Raw genomic sequence first — 17,430 nt, forward strand, 5'->3', positions numbered from 1 at the left:
CTCTGCCTACTTGTGATCTCTGTCAAATTAAAAAAAAAAAAAAAAAAAATCTTAAAAAAAAAGTTATCTGCATACATAAAAGCAAAAACTGGAAGAAATGAAATGTTCAACAACACGGGAAGAGTTAAGAAATTTTGGTATAGCCACTGAGTGAAATGGTTTGTAGTCACTAAAAGTGATCCTTGTGAACACAGGACAGCTACATGGAAAAACACTTTGACCTAATTTTATACAAGAATAATGCAAAAGTTAAAAAGTTATTAATATTGTAATTACCAAAAAAAGTGACAGATGAGTAATGACTATATGAAGGAGAAAAATTAGGAATTGTTTCATAAGGTTATTCATATTTAACTGAAAATTAGTTGATACATAGTATTAGTTCCAGGTGTACAGCACAGTGATTCAATAATCATACACACACATGACAAAATGCTCTTAGCAGTTTAAGTGTAGTCACCATAAGATCTTACTACAGTATTACTGACTATATTGCCGATCCTGGACTTTTCAGCCCTATGACCTCTTTGATAACTCAAGTTTGTACCTCCTATTTCTCCTCACCTAGTTCACCTATCCTTCCTTTGGCAACCATTGGTTTGTTCTCCTCACACCAATAACTCTGTTTCTGCTTTGTTTTTTAAATTCCACATGGAAGTGAAACACTATCTTATTTCACTTTGATCCCGAAGTAGTTATGTTCCACAACAATTTAAAATTAAAAAGGCGGAGCACCTGGGTGGCTCAGTTCATTGAGCATCTGCCTTCAGCTCTGGTCATGATCTCAGCGTTCCAGGACTGAACCCCACATCAGGCTCCCTGCTTCTGCCTCTCCCTCTCCCTCACCCCCTCTGCTTGCTTTCTCTCTCTCATAAATAATATCGTTAAAAAAAAAAAAATTGGGCATCTGGGTGGCTCAGTCATTGGGCGCCTGCCTTCAGCTCGGGTCATGATCCCAGGGTCCTGGGAATGAGTCCCGCATCTAGCTCCCTGATCAGCAGGAAGTCTGCTTCTCCCTCTCCCACTCTCCCTGCTTGTGTTCCCTCTCTCACTGTGTTTCTCTCTGTCAAATAAATAAAATCTTATAAAAAATAAATAAAAATAAAAATAAATAAATAAAATAAAAAAGGAAAATAATCACAGAACTCGCTAAGGCTTAGAACAAAACAAAACATTTACACACTCTATCTGTATTTACAATTTATGGAAAATACACCTTCAGAGCATGATTATTAAGACATAAACTCCACAAAAATCAGAGAATGCCAACTTAAAGACAACATAAAAGCAGTGTCCTCAGCTGCCACCATGCCTCACGAGGCCCTCACCGTCACCATAACCTCCCTCACCACTCCCATTCGACTCTGCCCAACTCCCCTATCTCCAAAGGGTCTAAGAGAAGCCTTCTCCTACTTCTAGATCTTCACATGTGCTCTTCCTTTGACTTGAAACACTTTTTACGCCATTCCAACCAACCCATGTTGTATAGTTCACTCATATTCATCATTCAGGTTTCAACTTCACACGTCGCTTTCTCAAATTCTTCTCCAACCCAAGCCTGAAGTCATGTACTAGTGCTACACACATCTTTCCACTGCAGATGTTCACTGTATCACAGACTGCAAGCTTCTTTAGGCATGACTGTCATTTTTCAGTCTTATACTTGTATCTCCATAGTACAGGATTTCTCAGTTTTGGCACTCATTCTGGACTAGTGACTTTTGGGGACGGCGGGTGGAGGCTGTCTTGTGTACTCCAAAATGCTAATAAGAAATATCCCTGGCCTCTATCAGGCTAGTGACACCCTCTCAGTTAGGACACCAAATATGTCTGCAGACATTGCTACAGCCAAAGAGAGAGAAAAGGAATGAGTGTGTATGTTATAGAAAGTGGAGAGAGGAGTCAAATGAGTTGTAAGGTAAACAAATGGGGAATCTAGGTAAAAGGTTCTACATTGTATATGGGAGCTCTCTACATTGTTTCAACTCTTCTTCAAGCTTAAAATTACTGCAAAATAGAAAGTTAAAAAAACAAGTACAGTTGATTCTTCAATGACTCAGGTTTCAACTGTGTGAGTCCACTTACATGTGAGGTTTTTTTGGTATAGTACACTATAGTAAATATATTTTCTCTTCATGATTTTCTTAATAACATTTACTTTTCTCTGGCTTTCTTTCTTTTTAAAAAATTTTATTTATTCATTTGAGAGAGATAGAGCACAAGCGGGGTGGGGGGCAGAGGGAGAAGAAGAAGCAGACTCCCTGCTGATCAGGAAGCCCGACATGGGGCAACATGGGGCAACATGGGGCTCAACATGGGGCAACACAGGGCTTGATCCTGGGACTCTGGGATCATGACCTGAGCCAAAGGCAGATTGCTCAACCAACTGAGCCACCCAGGCGCCCCTACTGTCTGGCTTACTTTATTGTAAAAATACAGCACATCATGGGGCGCTTGGGTGGCTCAGTGGGTTAAGCCTCTGCCTTCGGCTCAGGTCATGATCTCAGGGTCCTGGGATTGAGCCCTGCATCGGGCTCTCTGCTCTGCAGGGAGCCTGCTTCCCCTTCTCTATCTGCCTGCCTCTCTGCCTACTTGTGATCTCTCTGTCAAATAAATAAATAAAATCTTAAAAAAAAAAATATAGCACATCATATATAGAACATACAAAATATGTGTTAATTGACTGTTTAAGACTTTCAGTCAACAGCAGACTATTGTAATTAAGTTCAGGGGGATTGAAAACGTATATACATTTCCAACTGAGGGGCGAGTGGGAGAGGAAGGCAGAAATAGTGGGTGTGTTTGCACCCCCAACCCTGATGCTGGTCAAGGGTCAATGTAAAACCAATACTCTTTCATGACATCAAATGCTGACTCTTATCCGTAAGATAAAAACATATGGTATAATGAATTCCTATGATTAACTTGGGAGGAATTAAGTGTTAGTGGAATTACAGCACTCGATGTTCATCATAAGCCCCAAGGCAAATTTCACTGGACTCTTCACTCCTAAAAGCATAATCAGCAAAAGGAGAAATAAAATGGCAAGCTTTAACAGACTATTTTTAGATGTTTCTCTTTGGTGGTATAATAGACATATTTGTCTTCTCCCTGCCAAAAAATTCCCACACATTGGTCCAAGATGTGATAGTAAATCTCAGGCAGACTGATGCTTATTTTTCAAAGCCTTGTGTTGAAATACTTTTTCCTAACCCTAAAAGAACTATTTGATAAACAAGGGAGAATACTTTTCCTTTCTTTCTAAAACGGGAGGAGGAGGGGGAGATCACCTTTCTTACTTACCTTCAACCCGTGATTCCAAGTGCTTATCCAGCTCTGAATCTTTTCTCACTGCTTCATCTGAGACCTTGGGAGCATTTGAAAAGCAAACTAGTACAATACTCATGTTATCTCGACTTCCCTGTATTTTAAAGAAAAAAGAAAGAAAGAATTGTATTTCCATAGTCCAGCAACTTTCTACTATTTAATTCAAAACAGTTAATTACATTAAGCAATTATAGTTTATTTAAATGACCAGAATGTACACACTCAACACAATCATTTCCATTCCAAAGAACTATCTGAAGTATTCCCTGAAGAAATAAGATCTCTAGATAAGGAAAGATCTATAATTACTTTATGACTTTTAATTCTGTGAACCTATTCTTACCCACCAGCACTCCACAACCTAAGAAATGAAGGTATCTTCATATGTACTATCTTCTAAACTCTGTTTCCCACTCAAACTGCATATTCCCAGAGTGGCTTCTGCCCAGAAACATGCTCCCAAACAAGTGTGCACCAGATCTGCACCAGAGCAATGCTAACAAAATTCTATTGACTTTGACATAGCTGAAAATTACTGATCATTAGGATACCCAAGACACTATACTGAACAATTACAAGCAGAGAAGAAAACAGACTGTAAACTGTTCTGAGGATAAAGCAGCAAACAATGGAAGGTAACTGGATAGCTGAGATACTGTAGTCAGATATAATAACTTTCAGAGAACAGACACCAGATTTTGTTTTTTAAAGATTTTCTTTTTTCATCTATATATCTGACACAGAGAGATACAGAGGGAGAGCATGAGCAGGGAGAGAGGCAGAGGAAAAGGGAAAAGTAGACTACCTGCTGAGCGGGGCAGCCCAACGTGGGGCTCGGGGCTCGATCCCAGGATCATGATCTGAGCCAAAGGCAGACACTTAACCAACCGAGCCACCGAGGCACCCCAAGACAGGAGTCACAAATCGTATCAGTCTGCAGAGGGGAACCAAAACTGCTAACTTAGGGACAAATTTTACTGTTGCCCTGGTAATCATACTACCATACACAAATCATCTATATTGTAAAAAGTAGCATTATTACCATGAGATTATGAGAAATAAATTCTAAAATTTCTTGTACCTTTTCCTGTAGGTATATATATTACTTTAACTGAGTTTCTTAGAACAGTAACTTACAACACTGATTTTTTTCAACCCAACCCCCCTAAAAATACTAAGTCAATGGAGGTGGTAGGCAACTTTGATGGTGCAGTTTGCCAACCCAAGTGAAAAAAGCCAAGATCATACCCATTCTAGTCTTTTCAATCATTATGGCCAGAATCTAGGCAGGCATTGTCTGGTTCAGACTTGCCACCTTTTTGGAACCCACATGGACACAAAGTCCTTGAAAAACTCTTGCCACCACCTCCTAAAATTCAATGTAGCAAAGCTTGAAGACAGTGGAGGTCAGGCCTTAAGAAGGCTTCAAAAAGAATAACTCTTTCCAGAGAGTGGGAAAAAATATCACGAGTATATAAAACCAGATTCTCCATAACTGAAAAAAAAAAAAAAAAAAAAAACAAGATTTCCAAAAAAAAAAAAAAAAAAAAAAAAAAAAATCAGGATTTCCAAAAAGATCAGGACTGGCCCAAACTAATTTTATTCTTTAATGAAATCCACCAAGACTTTCACAATGACTTCATATTAGAAAATATGCACTGGATGTATGAATACATACAGATATCCACACAAACACTATGGTTCCAAATAGCATCTCTGCCCCCCCAAAAAGGTCAATACATTTTATAGGAATCATGATTGACCATGTAAGTTCAGATCAGGCAAAAGCTTTATACCATAGATATTAAAATTACACACACACACACAATTTCCATTAGGTTCTTATGTTATAAAAATTATATCTTATCAATTGGGAAATTAACTGAAATACAGTTTCAGGAGGTTTAAATATCAAAAGATAAAGGAAATAATTTACATTTACACCTCAGCTATGTGTGATTCCAATGATGTTTCTTCTATTTCTACATAAAGACAATTTTCAGGGGTGCCTGCGTGGCCTGACAGCTGAGCAACTGACTTGGGTTCAGCTCAAACCCAACCACTGCTCCCAAGCTCTGCACTCAGCCCAGTGCCTCCTTAAGATTCTCTGTCCTGGGGCGCCTGGGTGGCTCAGTGGATTGAGCCTCTGCCTTCGGCTCAGGTCATGATCTCAGGGTCCTGGGATCGAGTCCCGCATCGGGCTCTCTGCTCAGTGGGGAGCCTGCTTCCCTCTCTCTCTCTGCCTGCCTCTCCATCTACTTGTGATCTCTCTCTGTCAAATAAATAAATAAAATCTTTAAAAATCTTAAAAAAAAAAATTTCTCTGTCCTTCTCCCTCTGCCCCTCCCCCCACCCTCTCTCACTCGAAAAAAAACCAATTTTAAAAAAAAAAAAAACAAAACAAAACCCAGGGTGCTACAGTGTACCCAAAGAAATATTAAAAATGAGGGAAAACAGATTGATATTCCATGTCTACAGACACCCTGCAAACCAGTGTGAAGTAGTTCACAGTGTTAACATCTGGTAACACTATATTCCTCTCAATGACATCGTATCTTTCCAAAGCCAGGGTTTTGAGAGTTGCTATGATAAAAAGCAAGTCCCAGGGGCACCTGGGTGGCTCAGTGGGTTAAGCCTCTGTCTTCGGCTCGGGTCATGATCCCAGGGTCCTGGGATTGAGCCCCACATTGGGCTCTCTGCTCAGCGGGGAGCCTGCTTCTCCTTCTCGCTCTCTGCCTGCTTCTCTGCCTACTCATGATCTGTCAAATAAATAAAATCTTAAAAAAAAAAAAAAAAAAAAAGCAAGTCCCATAAAAAAAAATCAACGTGATACAGGAAATGAGGGTGGCGTGCCCAATGATTCCAAGATTTGAGAAGCTGTGCAGTGACCAACACAGTACCCATATCTCATTAGTATGTAGTCCTTTTCTTATTTTTTTAAATTTGTTTATTTAGGGGCGCCTGGGTGGCTCAGTGGATTAAGCCGCTGCCTTCGGCTCAGGTCATGATCTCCGGGTCCTGGGAATCGAGCCCCGCATCGGGCTCTCTGCCTGCTTCTCCCCCCCACTCTCTGCCTGACTCTCTGCCTACTTATGATCTCTTTCTCTGTCAAATAAATAAATAAAACCTATTTTAAAATAAATAAGTAAATAAATAAATTTGTTTATTTATTTATTTTAGAGAGAAAGAAAGAGAAGGTAAGGGGGGGTGGTACGGGGTGGTGAGGAGTAGAGAAGGGGAAGAGCGAAGAGGAGAAAGAGAATCTCAAGGAGACTCCCCACTGAGTGCAAAGCCCCACGCTGTCTCCCTCTCACTCCCACAACAGATCCCACCACTGAGATCATGACCTGAACCGAAACCAAGAGTCAGACACTCAACCAAGTGAGCCACCCAGGGGTGTCCCTGTAACCGCAGTTTCTTAAAGAATGAAATAAAAGATTTTTTCAATGTATATATATTATTTTGTTAAGACATATATAGACTCATTAAGTTTGGCTCTAACTATATAATATTTGTATCGGCTAAGTATTAATATGGCTAAGTAGAACTGCAAAAAAATTCCGAGATAGTTGGGTACCATGGGACCAAGAAAGCTTGAGAATTACTACACTATAGACTATACTTTTACATTCAGTCCTTCCCTTTCAAAATACCCAACCACACTCCACTCTAATACTATGTGTCTACTTTCGCATCATTCAGAATTATGTTTTCTAAAAACTATAATGGAAAAACTCCTGAGTTTAAAGCTAAGCAATTTTGGGGGGCATATGGGTACATTTTCCATGCTGTATTACTAATCTGGAATGGTGCTGCCTTTGGAAAATAAGCCAAAAAGACACAAAGGCCCTGAAAATCTTCTGCCACCACCTCCTAAAACTCAACGTAGCAAAGATTGAAGACAGGGAGGTCTTGACTCTTGGTTTCAGCTCAGGTCATGAGCTAAAATTTCCCCTCAATTTGATCCAACTATCAGGTACTATCTTATGTTTTAAAATAAATAAGCTTCTGGGAGCCTGGGTGGATCAGTGGGTTAAGCCTCTGCCTTCCACTCAGGTCATGATCCCAGGGTCCTGGAATCGAGTCCCGCATCAGGCTCTCTGCTCAGCCAGGAGCCTGCTTCCCCCTCTCTCTCTCTGCCTGCCTCTGCCTACTTGTAATCTCTCTGTGTCAAAGAAATAAATAAAATCTTAAAAAAAAAAAAAGCGCTCCTGATAAGTGGTACATAAACTGAATTTAGGAAAATCAAACAGTATTTTAAAACAAAATATAAAAGAACAATTTAAAGAAACATGGACTTCTACAATTTAAGAAAAAGCAGGTGGTAAAGTAACATGAATAGGATACATTTCTGTAAAAAATAAAAACAAAAAACAAGAGAAAGAAAACCCTATTTTTTATACTTCTCTATGTTTGTATGAATAAACAGAATTGTTTGGAAGAATACATGTGGTTGCTTAACGGGGATTTTTAAAAAGGACATAAATACTAAACATCTTTGGTTTTGTTCACCCATGTTCTTATTAATCTTATAATTGTTGAAAAAAGAAAAACAAACCCTTAGCATTTCCACTCGGGAAAATTTTTCATCAAACCCTCTGTAAAACATTTGCTATGGACACACCTAACTTGAACTAGGAGATGGGAATTCTAGTCTTGACTTCAACACTCATCAAAATATGACTTAACAGGGCGCCTGGGTGGCTCAGTGGGTTAAGCCTCTGCCTTCAGCTCAGGTCATGATCTCAGCGTCCTGGGACTGAGTCCCGCATTGGGCTCTCCGCTTGGCAGGGAGCCTGCTTCCTCCTCTCTCCCTCTGCCTGCCTCTCTGCCTACTTGTGATTTCTCTCTGTCAAATAAATAAAATCTTAAAAAAAAAAAAAATTCAATATTCTTAAAAAAAAAAAAAGAAACTAATACATCTTTAAAAAAATATGACTTAACAGCTATCTTTTAATGTCAAAACTTTATTTCCTTACTTGCAAGTTGGAAACGGATTTATTTCATTCATCTCAGGTCACTAGGAGGACAAATGAGTGTTATTTATAAGTTATGAAAGGCTATGCAAACAGCAGTTACGTGGCTTATGCAACCTGAAATTAGCGTAAATACCATGAATGCTGCTACTAGCATTGGCAATGAAATGGGAAAACTGCTTTCTTAGGGGCTATTTTCTCCTAGAGTTAAGTATCTTAAGAGAGTAACGCCTAACCAGAGTCATCCAACACTTACTGCTTCATATTGCTAAGTAGCAATCCTGAAAAAGATTATCATTAGCAATAATAACGCTACCTTTTATAGTTGTGAAAATTAAATGTATTAAGACATGTGTGAACTGCTTAGAACAGCATTTGGCTGTACATAGAAAGCAGCAATTTACTGATGCTATTGTGATTATGACGATTATCACAATCTCCCCAGATTTCATGAGTTAACATATAAAACTGCTTGTAAACTATCAGGGCATTACAAGTGTTAGAAGTGTTAGAAAATATTGACACATCATTTAAATCTATTATCAGGGAAACTTCTACTGAAAAATCGGATCTACTCTCTCTCAGTTTGAAGTAGCTAGCACCTCCTGAGCAGTGGCCAAGCACTGAGCTAAAATGCTTTCCATGGATCTTAAAATTTTGTATTCAGTCTTGTAGACAAAGTTCAAAGCAATCATACCCTATTTTAATCATATTGTTTTGTAACAATGCTAACAGTTAGTTTTACACTACAAACAAGTGACAAATGATGGAGTTAGAAAAACAGAAATGGGTAAGAAGTTTAATATTTAATTCCGAAAGTAACACAGAAAGATTCAAAATATTCATAGGGCTGTTCTGTTTCAACACAAAAGTTAACTAAGCTTCTCAAAATTGACTTCAATTTGGGGCGCCTGAGTGGCTCCATCGGTTAAGCATCCAACTCCTGATCTCAGCTCAAGTCATGATCTCAGGTTGTGAGGGGGAACCCTCCCCCTCCCCCCCTCCCCGTGCTCAGCAGGGAATCTGCTTGAGTCTCCTCCTGTCCCTCTGCCCCGCACACTCCAGCGAACCTCTCACTCTCTCTAATTAAACAGTAACAACTGACTTCAATTTGAATGCAGCTTCATTCAAAGGAACCATAGTGGCCAACTTCCACTAAAATTGAATGAATCATGTGTTCCTCCAACCTTCTGTCCCTATTACTGTCATTTATCATTTCCGAGATTCCAGGAATCCAGGATATTTAATACCACCAACAGGAATATTTAATCGCAGATTAAAGCTGTCAAGCAAAGATCCACCACCAGAATCAGTTCAACCCCATTCAGAAGGGTGGAGCCAAATTTCCTGAAAGCTAATAACATCCTTTCAATGGAAGGGAGAGGCAGTTTATCCACAATACAAACTTCTTTTTTTACTCCAAATTACAGACCTAATAGATTTTAGCTATTCCCTTCAGAACTACAGGACATTCTTTCAACAAAATACCATACAACATGACAAATGATTTAGACTGATACCTACAGACATGGAGATCTCTCTACAACATACTGGTGAACAAAAAAGCATACTGTAGAATAACAAGCATAATGATCTCATTTTTATACAAATATACATACTCACGGGCAAGCAAAAAAGAATAGAAAGATATATACCACACAATGAGCACAGCCTAATTCAAGTGAGTGGCAGATTTTTGAATGTTTCTTTATAACTCCTGAATTACCTGGAATTTTTTTAATAGTTAAGTATATAGTTATTTTATAATCAGGGGAAATGCTGTCTTCATCTGCTAGGCAGGTGAAAAAACATCTGCTTGCTTTTGTCTCAAAAAAGCTGCAGGTCAGAATCTCTCCATGTAGAGTCCAAGGAGAGGGCATTTTAAAGCCTATTCAATCACTGACAACCATCGATACTTTCATACTTAACCTATCCAGTTAAGTTAAAAAAAAAAAAAAAACCATATATAGTACACTTAAGGAACAAAAACAACAACAGAAAAGCTAAAGGAACATCATTTAAAATCCTTCAGAAAAAAAGCTGCCAAATGGAAACACCATTTCTCTATTTGAAGCTGTCTCTTCCCATTCTACAAAAAAGAAGTAGACACTTCACCAAAACCTGGGTATTTCCACCGACTCAAGAGATCCTTCATTAGAAACTTTTTGGCTGTGTCTGTATCTTCCAAAGCAACTTAAAACATGGTGGGGAGACAGAACAGTTCTAATCTAGACAGAATAAGTAAGTCAGAACCTTTATTTCATATAACCAAAGGTTAGTTTTGCCTCAGTTATCTGATTTTCGATCAGAGCCATACACTACTCACATATTCTAGGCACTGGTCAGTTAACTCAAATTTTGACTGACTGTTGTATAGGCACTGTCAAAAACCCACCTGAAACTACTAAATATTTTAAAGACATTAAAGGGAATTGCTGAATATCTGTCTGCATTTGCTTTCCTTATCACTATATGAAGTTAAGATTCACAGAACGTTACAAAACTAAATTAAATGTTACAGATTCACAGGAATTCGTCACAGCATTATATCTTATACTACTCTTTGGTTTTTATTTAAGATTTTATTTATTTATTACTCTTTGGTTTTTAATCAGTAATGACAAAAAACATCTATATGAAAAGAACTCTGGTATCTTCTACCAAAGTTAAGGTATGCTCTACCATGTCATGTATCATTTATACAGAGCCACATGTAAATCCATTTTTTATTTTATTTCTAGGAAAGAACTTCTTTTACTAAATGATAAGAAACACACAATTCATACTTCTACTTCAGTTTTCATCTTAGCTGCTAGGAGGATCAGATCTAAATTACAAAACTTGACTTAGCCTAGGTCTCTGGTGTGTCTTCCAATATTATACATAGCTTTTGATCTTTTGTATGTTTACTTCAGAAGTGTACCATAAACAGTTCATCAAACTGCTTCCAAATCTGGCATAAGATCTCTACTGGCAATACTGAGAATTTAAATCAAAAGGCACAATTCTACATAAATGTCTCAGCCACAGCAACAAGCCATAAAGTAGTACTTAAATGACAACAAATGCCAAAAGGTTATTAAACTTAATTTTCAACCTAGAAGGTTGAGGCAAACGAGGATACTTCCCCTCCCCCCGCTTGCAAAAATAATATGTAGTGAAGAAAATGATTTAAAACATACAGGTTTTCCCTAATGAAAAGTTTTTAAAATTTAAGTTTGGTTCATTTTACTTACCGTGCCTTTTCAAAATTAACAGCGTATTTTAACTGTAACAAAAAGACTTACATACCTTATGTAAACAAGTGTCCACTACCCAATTGCACACATTTTCCAGGTCATCAGATACCTCAAGCCTAGATTTAACAAATTCACAGAGCTCCTCATTACTCATAACATCCCAGATCCCATCACAAGCCAAGATGATAAATTCATCCTCTTCTGCTCTTAAAATTTCATAAACCTCAGGCTCTGGAGAAACAAGTTGTTCTGTTGGGCCCTTGCCATCAACACACTTGTAATCATAGTCCCCCAAAGCACGAGACACTGCTAATGAACCATTAACACGCTGTATCATTACACTGCCTCCTGCATTCTGGATTCGCTCCTTCTCCCGTGGATTGCAAGGTTTGTGATCCTGGGTGGAAAAGCAGACTTGTCCATTCCTATACAGAACAGCACGTGAATCACCACAGTTGATAAAGTAGATATGCTTGGGTGAAATCAGGACCCCCACTGCAGTTGAACCGCTTCTGTCCATTCCATTTCTGAGGTCTGAAAAGTTACGCATGTATTCATCGATTTTCAAAAAGCCAGTTCTGATGCCATTCTTGACATTTTCCACGGAGGGCTCAAGAGCGGATCCTGATTTTGCAGCTGCCCTGAAGTCTTCGTTATTAGTGATATGTTCTAATAAATGTGTTGAGCAGTAATTTGCTACTCGAGATCCAGCATGACCATCATAAACTGCAAAAAATGACCAGTCTTCCAAGCCGTGAGGAATGCCTACAACAGCTGTGTGTGCGTCTTCCATTTCCACTCTCCATCCTTGCATGCTGCTCAGGCCGTAACGTAAACCATTTCCAGCACCATGAGCATTATGTTTCTCAGTTTTGGGTTTGTCCAAAAATGCACCCATGTTTAATAAGGAATCTGAAAGAAAACAAAAAGCAGCCAAGGGTTATATGCTGAAATCTGTCAGAGAATTATCTATAATATTCCATCTGTTCTCTAGTAACTCCTATCTCAAGTGTGTTTTTCAGTATTCTCTGAATTTACTGGAACAACAAAAAAGAAACCAAGAAAATTTCCCCATACATCCTTATTCTAGAACAGTGGTTTCTCAATCCTGCCACATTAGAATCATCGGGCCAATTAAATCAGAATCTCTAGGGGTGAGACCCAGATATCGGTATTTTTTTTTAAAGCCTCTCTGGTGACTTAGATGTACAGTAAGTTGAAAACCACTGTTCCAGGAAAAGGAAACTAAGAAACACAACCTGGTTTAAGTTTTCTTAAATACTCAACTTAAAGCTTTTATTTACTTATTTATTTGTCAGAGAGAGAAAGGGAGAACACAAGCAGGCAGAGGGGCAGGCAGAGGCAGAGAGAGAAGCAGACTCCCCGCTGAGCAAGGATCCCGATGTGGGACTCGATCCCAGGACCCAGGGATCATGACCTGAGCCGAAGGCAGCGGCTTAACCAACTGAGCCACCCAGACGTCCCTTAAATATTCAATTTATAAGAGAACTCTGGGGTTCAATATAGAAGACTGATCCATGAGAATACTCAGAATGGTGTGGCATCTTTTCTAATATACTAAAGTAATTTAGTATATTTCAGGAAGATTTCCAAAAGCGTGGATTTGTAAGATATTTTCCCTCAATGATCCTGACTACCCCAAAACTTAATTTTTTTTTTTAAGATTTTATTTATCTATTTGACAGACAGAGATCACAAGCAGGCAGAGAGGCAGGCAGAAGCAGGCTCCCTGCTGAGCAGAGAGCCCGCTGTGGGGCTCGATCCTAGGACCCTGAGATCATGACCCAAGCTGAAGGCAGAGGCTTAACCCACTGATCCACCCAGGCGCCCCCCAAAACGTAATTTAAACATCAAATTTCCATTCTCAAACATTTGATTTTAATCAAAGTTTTACCACGTATCAAATTGAAAGCTATTATTTGGATTCTGTTAGAACAATGTAACCTCAGGGATGTGCTACAGAATATACTTAACACGCTGGTGGGTTTTATAATCCACAAAGTAGCATTAGGACAACTTTTACTCGGTGCTGACAGAGACTTACAATCCACACACAGGACTGTAACGTATGACGAGGCATCCCTCTCCCTCCTAACGTCACTGTTGTTTTAGAATAAAGCTTTCCCAATTTCAAATGACTTGGTCTAGAGTGCTGGTTCTCCAAATAAGCATGCAGATGCCCCAGTAGTTTCCCACCTACAATCCTGGCCCTAATACTAGCTGTGTGACCTTGAGTAAGATTCTTAGTCACTTGTAACTCAAATTCCTTCTGTGGATTAATTAGCCACTTTTACCTTCTCTCCTCTGTCAAATGGAGGTCACAACAATAGTACCCACACAGAGTTGCAATGAAGAATGAGTTGATGTAATGTGTTTAGCACAGTACTTGAAACAATAAAATCATAAAATGTTTGTTGTTACTTGCTCAAAATGTAGATTCCCAAAAAAAAAAAAAAAAAAAAAGATTCCCCCCCCCAGTACATCTTGGATGGGGGACCTTCAAAAGAGCATGCTGGCAACTGAAAAAAATCACATTTTGAGAGACACTAATCTAGATCAACAGACTTTCATTTGGATCTAGGTATCTTTGTGAGTTACCTTTTCCAGCTATGACCATTATTAACTATATATATATTTATATATATATAAAAAAATCCTGATGAACCACCATATATATATTTATAAATTATAGCAAATCTCTAATTTTTCATGAGTTATATATACTGTATATTACATATAAATATTAAAAGGAATTCTGAAAGTTTTCCAAAATGCATAAAATTACTTTTCATTTAAATATAACACAAAATAGCAATGTTATAGAATACATTTATTTTTTTAAAGATTCTATTTATTTATTTATTTATTTATTTATTTAAGAGAGAGAGAGAGAGAGAGAGAGAGCGAGCGAGCGCGTGAGAGAGAGCACGAGCACACAAGCAGGGAGAGCAGCAGGCAGAGGGAGAAGCAGACTCCCCGCCAAGCAGGGAGCCTGATGTAGGACTTGATCCCATGACCCTAGGATCATGACCTGAGCTGAATGCAGACACTTAACTGACTGAGGCACCCAGGGGCCCCAGGAGTCACACACTCTTCCGAGGGAGTTAGTCAGGTGCCCCTGTTGTTTTTTGTTATTGTTTTTTTTAGTGATCTCTATCCCCAGTGTGGGACTTAAACCCACAACCCCAAGAACAAGAGCTGCATGCTCTACCAACTTAGCCAACCAGGCACCCCCTCAAACCACTTTTCATTTCAATATGTCAATTAAAAAAAAAAAAAGTGTTGTCCTTTTCATCACCTTGATGCTCTAATTAAGGTGCCACTGTTTTACATTTCAACAAATAGGCTGAAAATCACCAGAATTACTCATTTCAAAGATTAAAACAATAGTTCAGAAATTCCTATTTCCAAATTTGTTTTTAAGTGAAGAATAAATAGAGAAGGAAGAAAGGATATTCAACAGAACATTACAGGGAACATTAAGAATGAAAAGGAACCTGGAAGGGCAGTTTTGGAAAACCATCCAATGAGTACCCCCACAACACACACTCTCCTGAATACTGTGGAAGTTACACCAAGAACAGCCTGCTACTTTCACTGCTAGGATTCCTACCTGCTGTCTGGTTCTTTCTAAAGTTGCTTGCTCAAGATTCAAAGTCCAGGAAATTAGTATCTGACTGAGCTCAAGTCACCAGCACACCTAACAGGCTTTATCAGGGACTACATTCTTTCGCAAATAGGTCATTTTTTAAAAAAGATTTTATTTTATTTATTTAAGTAGGCTCCACAACCAGCGCAGAGCCGGAACATGTGGTCTGAACTCATGACCCTGAGATCAAGACCTGAGCTGAGATCAAGAGTCAGATGCTTGGGGCATCTGGGTGGCTCAGTGGGTTAAGCCTCTGCCTTCAGCTCAGGTCATGACCTCAGAGTTCTGGGATGGAACCCTGGGATCGCATAGGGCTCTGCTCAGCAGGGAGCCTGCCTCCCCTCTCTCTTTCTCTCTCTCTGCCTGTTTTTCTGCCTACTGTGTAACCTCTGTCAAATAAACAAATAAAATCTTAAAACAAAAAAAAAAAAGAAGCTTAACCCAGAGCCACCCAAGTGCACCTCAAGATTTTATTTTTAAATAATGTCTACACTCAATATGAGGTTCAAACTTAAAACCCTGAGATCAAGAATTGCATGCTGTGGGGCATCTGGATGGCTCAATCATTACGCGGCTGCCTTTGGCTCAGGTCATGATCCCAGGGTCCTGGAACCGAGCCATGAGTTAGTTCCACATCAGGCTCCCTGCTCGGCGGGAAGCCTGCTTCTTCTCCCTCTCCCACTCCCCCTACTTGTGCTCCACTCTCTCGCTGCGTGTGTCTTTCTCTCTCTCTCTCTCTCTCTCTGTTACATATATACATACATAGATACATAAATATTGCATGCTGTAACTGAATGAGCCAGCCAGGGTGCCCCACAGATTGGCCATTTTTAAGTCCCAAACTGGTATTTTTAAAATTGGGGTTGTCCCTTAATGATTTATTTTTATTAAGTTTTACTTATTTATTTTTAAGTAATCTCTTATACCCAATGTGGGGTTCAAACTCAACCCTAACATCAAAAGTCAAACACTCTTCTGACTGAGCCAGCCAGGTGCCCCTGATTTAATTTTTTAAACATGAAATATCACACATATGAGAGATTACATAATATATACATATAGCTAAAAAGTAAAAAAATGAACACCTATGTACCCATCATACAATTTAAGAAGTATAACATTATCAAGACCACTGAAGCATCTTATTATCCTGAATTTTATCATCAGTATCCCTTGTAGTTTTTAACCACTTGAGGCACAGTTATATATTTTTTACATTATACATTGTACTCTAATATTTTGGGGGTTTTTGGCTCACCACTATACTTCTGAGATTCATCCACATTGACACAGAGCTGTAGTTCTCTATGCCACTATATGTTCGTGTATAATTTTTATCCATCCCACTATCAATGAATATTTGAGTTGTTTTTCATTTTTTAATATTATAAAACAGTGAACCATCTTGTGAACCATCTTGATGCCCATGTAGTTTTCCTAAAAGACATACCAAAATTCCCCAGTACTTAAAGTATGCAAATTTGACAGTTACTATACATGATCTTTTTTTCCAACAAAGATCACGTAACGGGGCGCCTGGGTGGCTCAGTCGGTTAAGCGTCTGACTTCAGCTCAGGTCATGATCTCAGAGCCCTGTTGTGTTGAGCCCCATTAGGTTCGAGGCTCAGCAGCGCATCTGCTTGTTCCGCTCTGTCTCTGCCTCTCTCCCCACTCATGCTCATGTGTGCACACTCAAATAAATAAAATCTTTTTTTAAAAAAATCACAAAACAAACCATCACCTTTCCAAAGGTTTAGTTCCCAAATGCTCATTTGCTAACACTACTTTCTTTAAAATAGTTACCTTCTTGGTAAGTAACCTTTATCTTGAATGGGAAGATTGTGTGTGTGTCTGTATTTTCTTTTATCTAAAAATATCTCCATACTGCTGTGGAATTAGCAACTTCTATTTTAAGTTGTATTATTCTTCAAAAGCAAAGAACTTTGCTATGAGATGATCAACAAACTTCTATGCAATAAAATGTATTTCCTGGTCACTTCTCATATAGGCACTGTAGAAACTACTTTATTTTTTTTAAAGAATTATTTAGGGGCGCCTGGGTGGCTCAGTGGGTTAAAGCCTCTGGCTCAGGTCATGATCCCAGGGTTCTGGCATGGAGCCGTGCATTGGGCTCTCTACTCAGCGGGGAGCCTGCTTCCTCCTCTCTCTCTCTGCCTGCTTGTGATCTCTGTCAAATAAACAAAATAAAAAAAAAAAA

At 38.9% G+C, this 17,430-nt stretch overlaps 1 protein-coding gene across 4 annotated transcripts in view; it reads right to left on the minus strand.

The window, feature by feature from the left end:
• LOC111155871 (protein phosphatase, Mg2+/Mn2+ dependent 1B) overlaps positions 1–17,430 on the minus strand; it is an 82,261-nt gene that overhangs the window by 14,378 nt on the left and 50,453 nt on the right. For 2 of the 4 annotated variants that reach the window (XM_022516314.1, XM_022516313.1), the window contains exons 2-3: positions 11,595–12,454; positions 3,304–3,421 (exon numbers count right to left, since the gene is read on the minus strand). In XM_022516314.1, coding sequence (XP_022372022.1) covers positions 3,304–3,421; positions 11,595–12,440 — 964 coding nt within the window. In that variant the 5' untranslated portion in view covers positions 12,441–12,454. Of the gene's footprint in view, positions 1–3,303; positions 3,422–8,306; positions 8,584–11,594; positions 12,456–17,430 lie in introns of those variants that run through there. The other 2 variants (XM_022516315.1, XM_022516316.1) reach the window with 2 other exon arrangements.

The sequence above is a fragment of the Enhydra lutris genome, unplaced genomic scaffold (genome assembly GCF_002288905.1).
Source record: "Enhydra lutris kenyoni isolate GAN:26980312 unplaced genomic scaffold, ASM228890v2 scaffoldscaffold44, whole genome shotgun sequence".
Classification (NCBI taxonomy): Eukaryota; Metazoa; Chordata; class Mammalia; order Carnivora; family Mustelidae; genus Enhydra; species Enhydra lutris.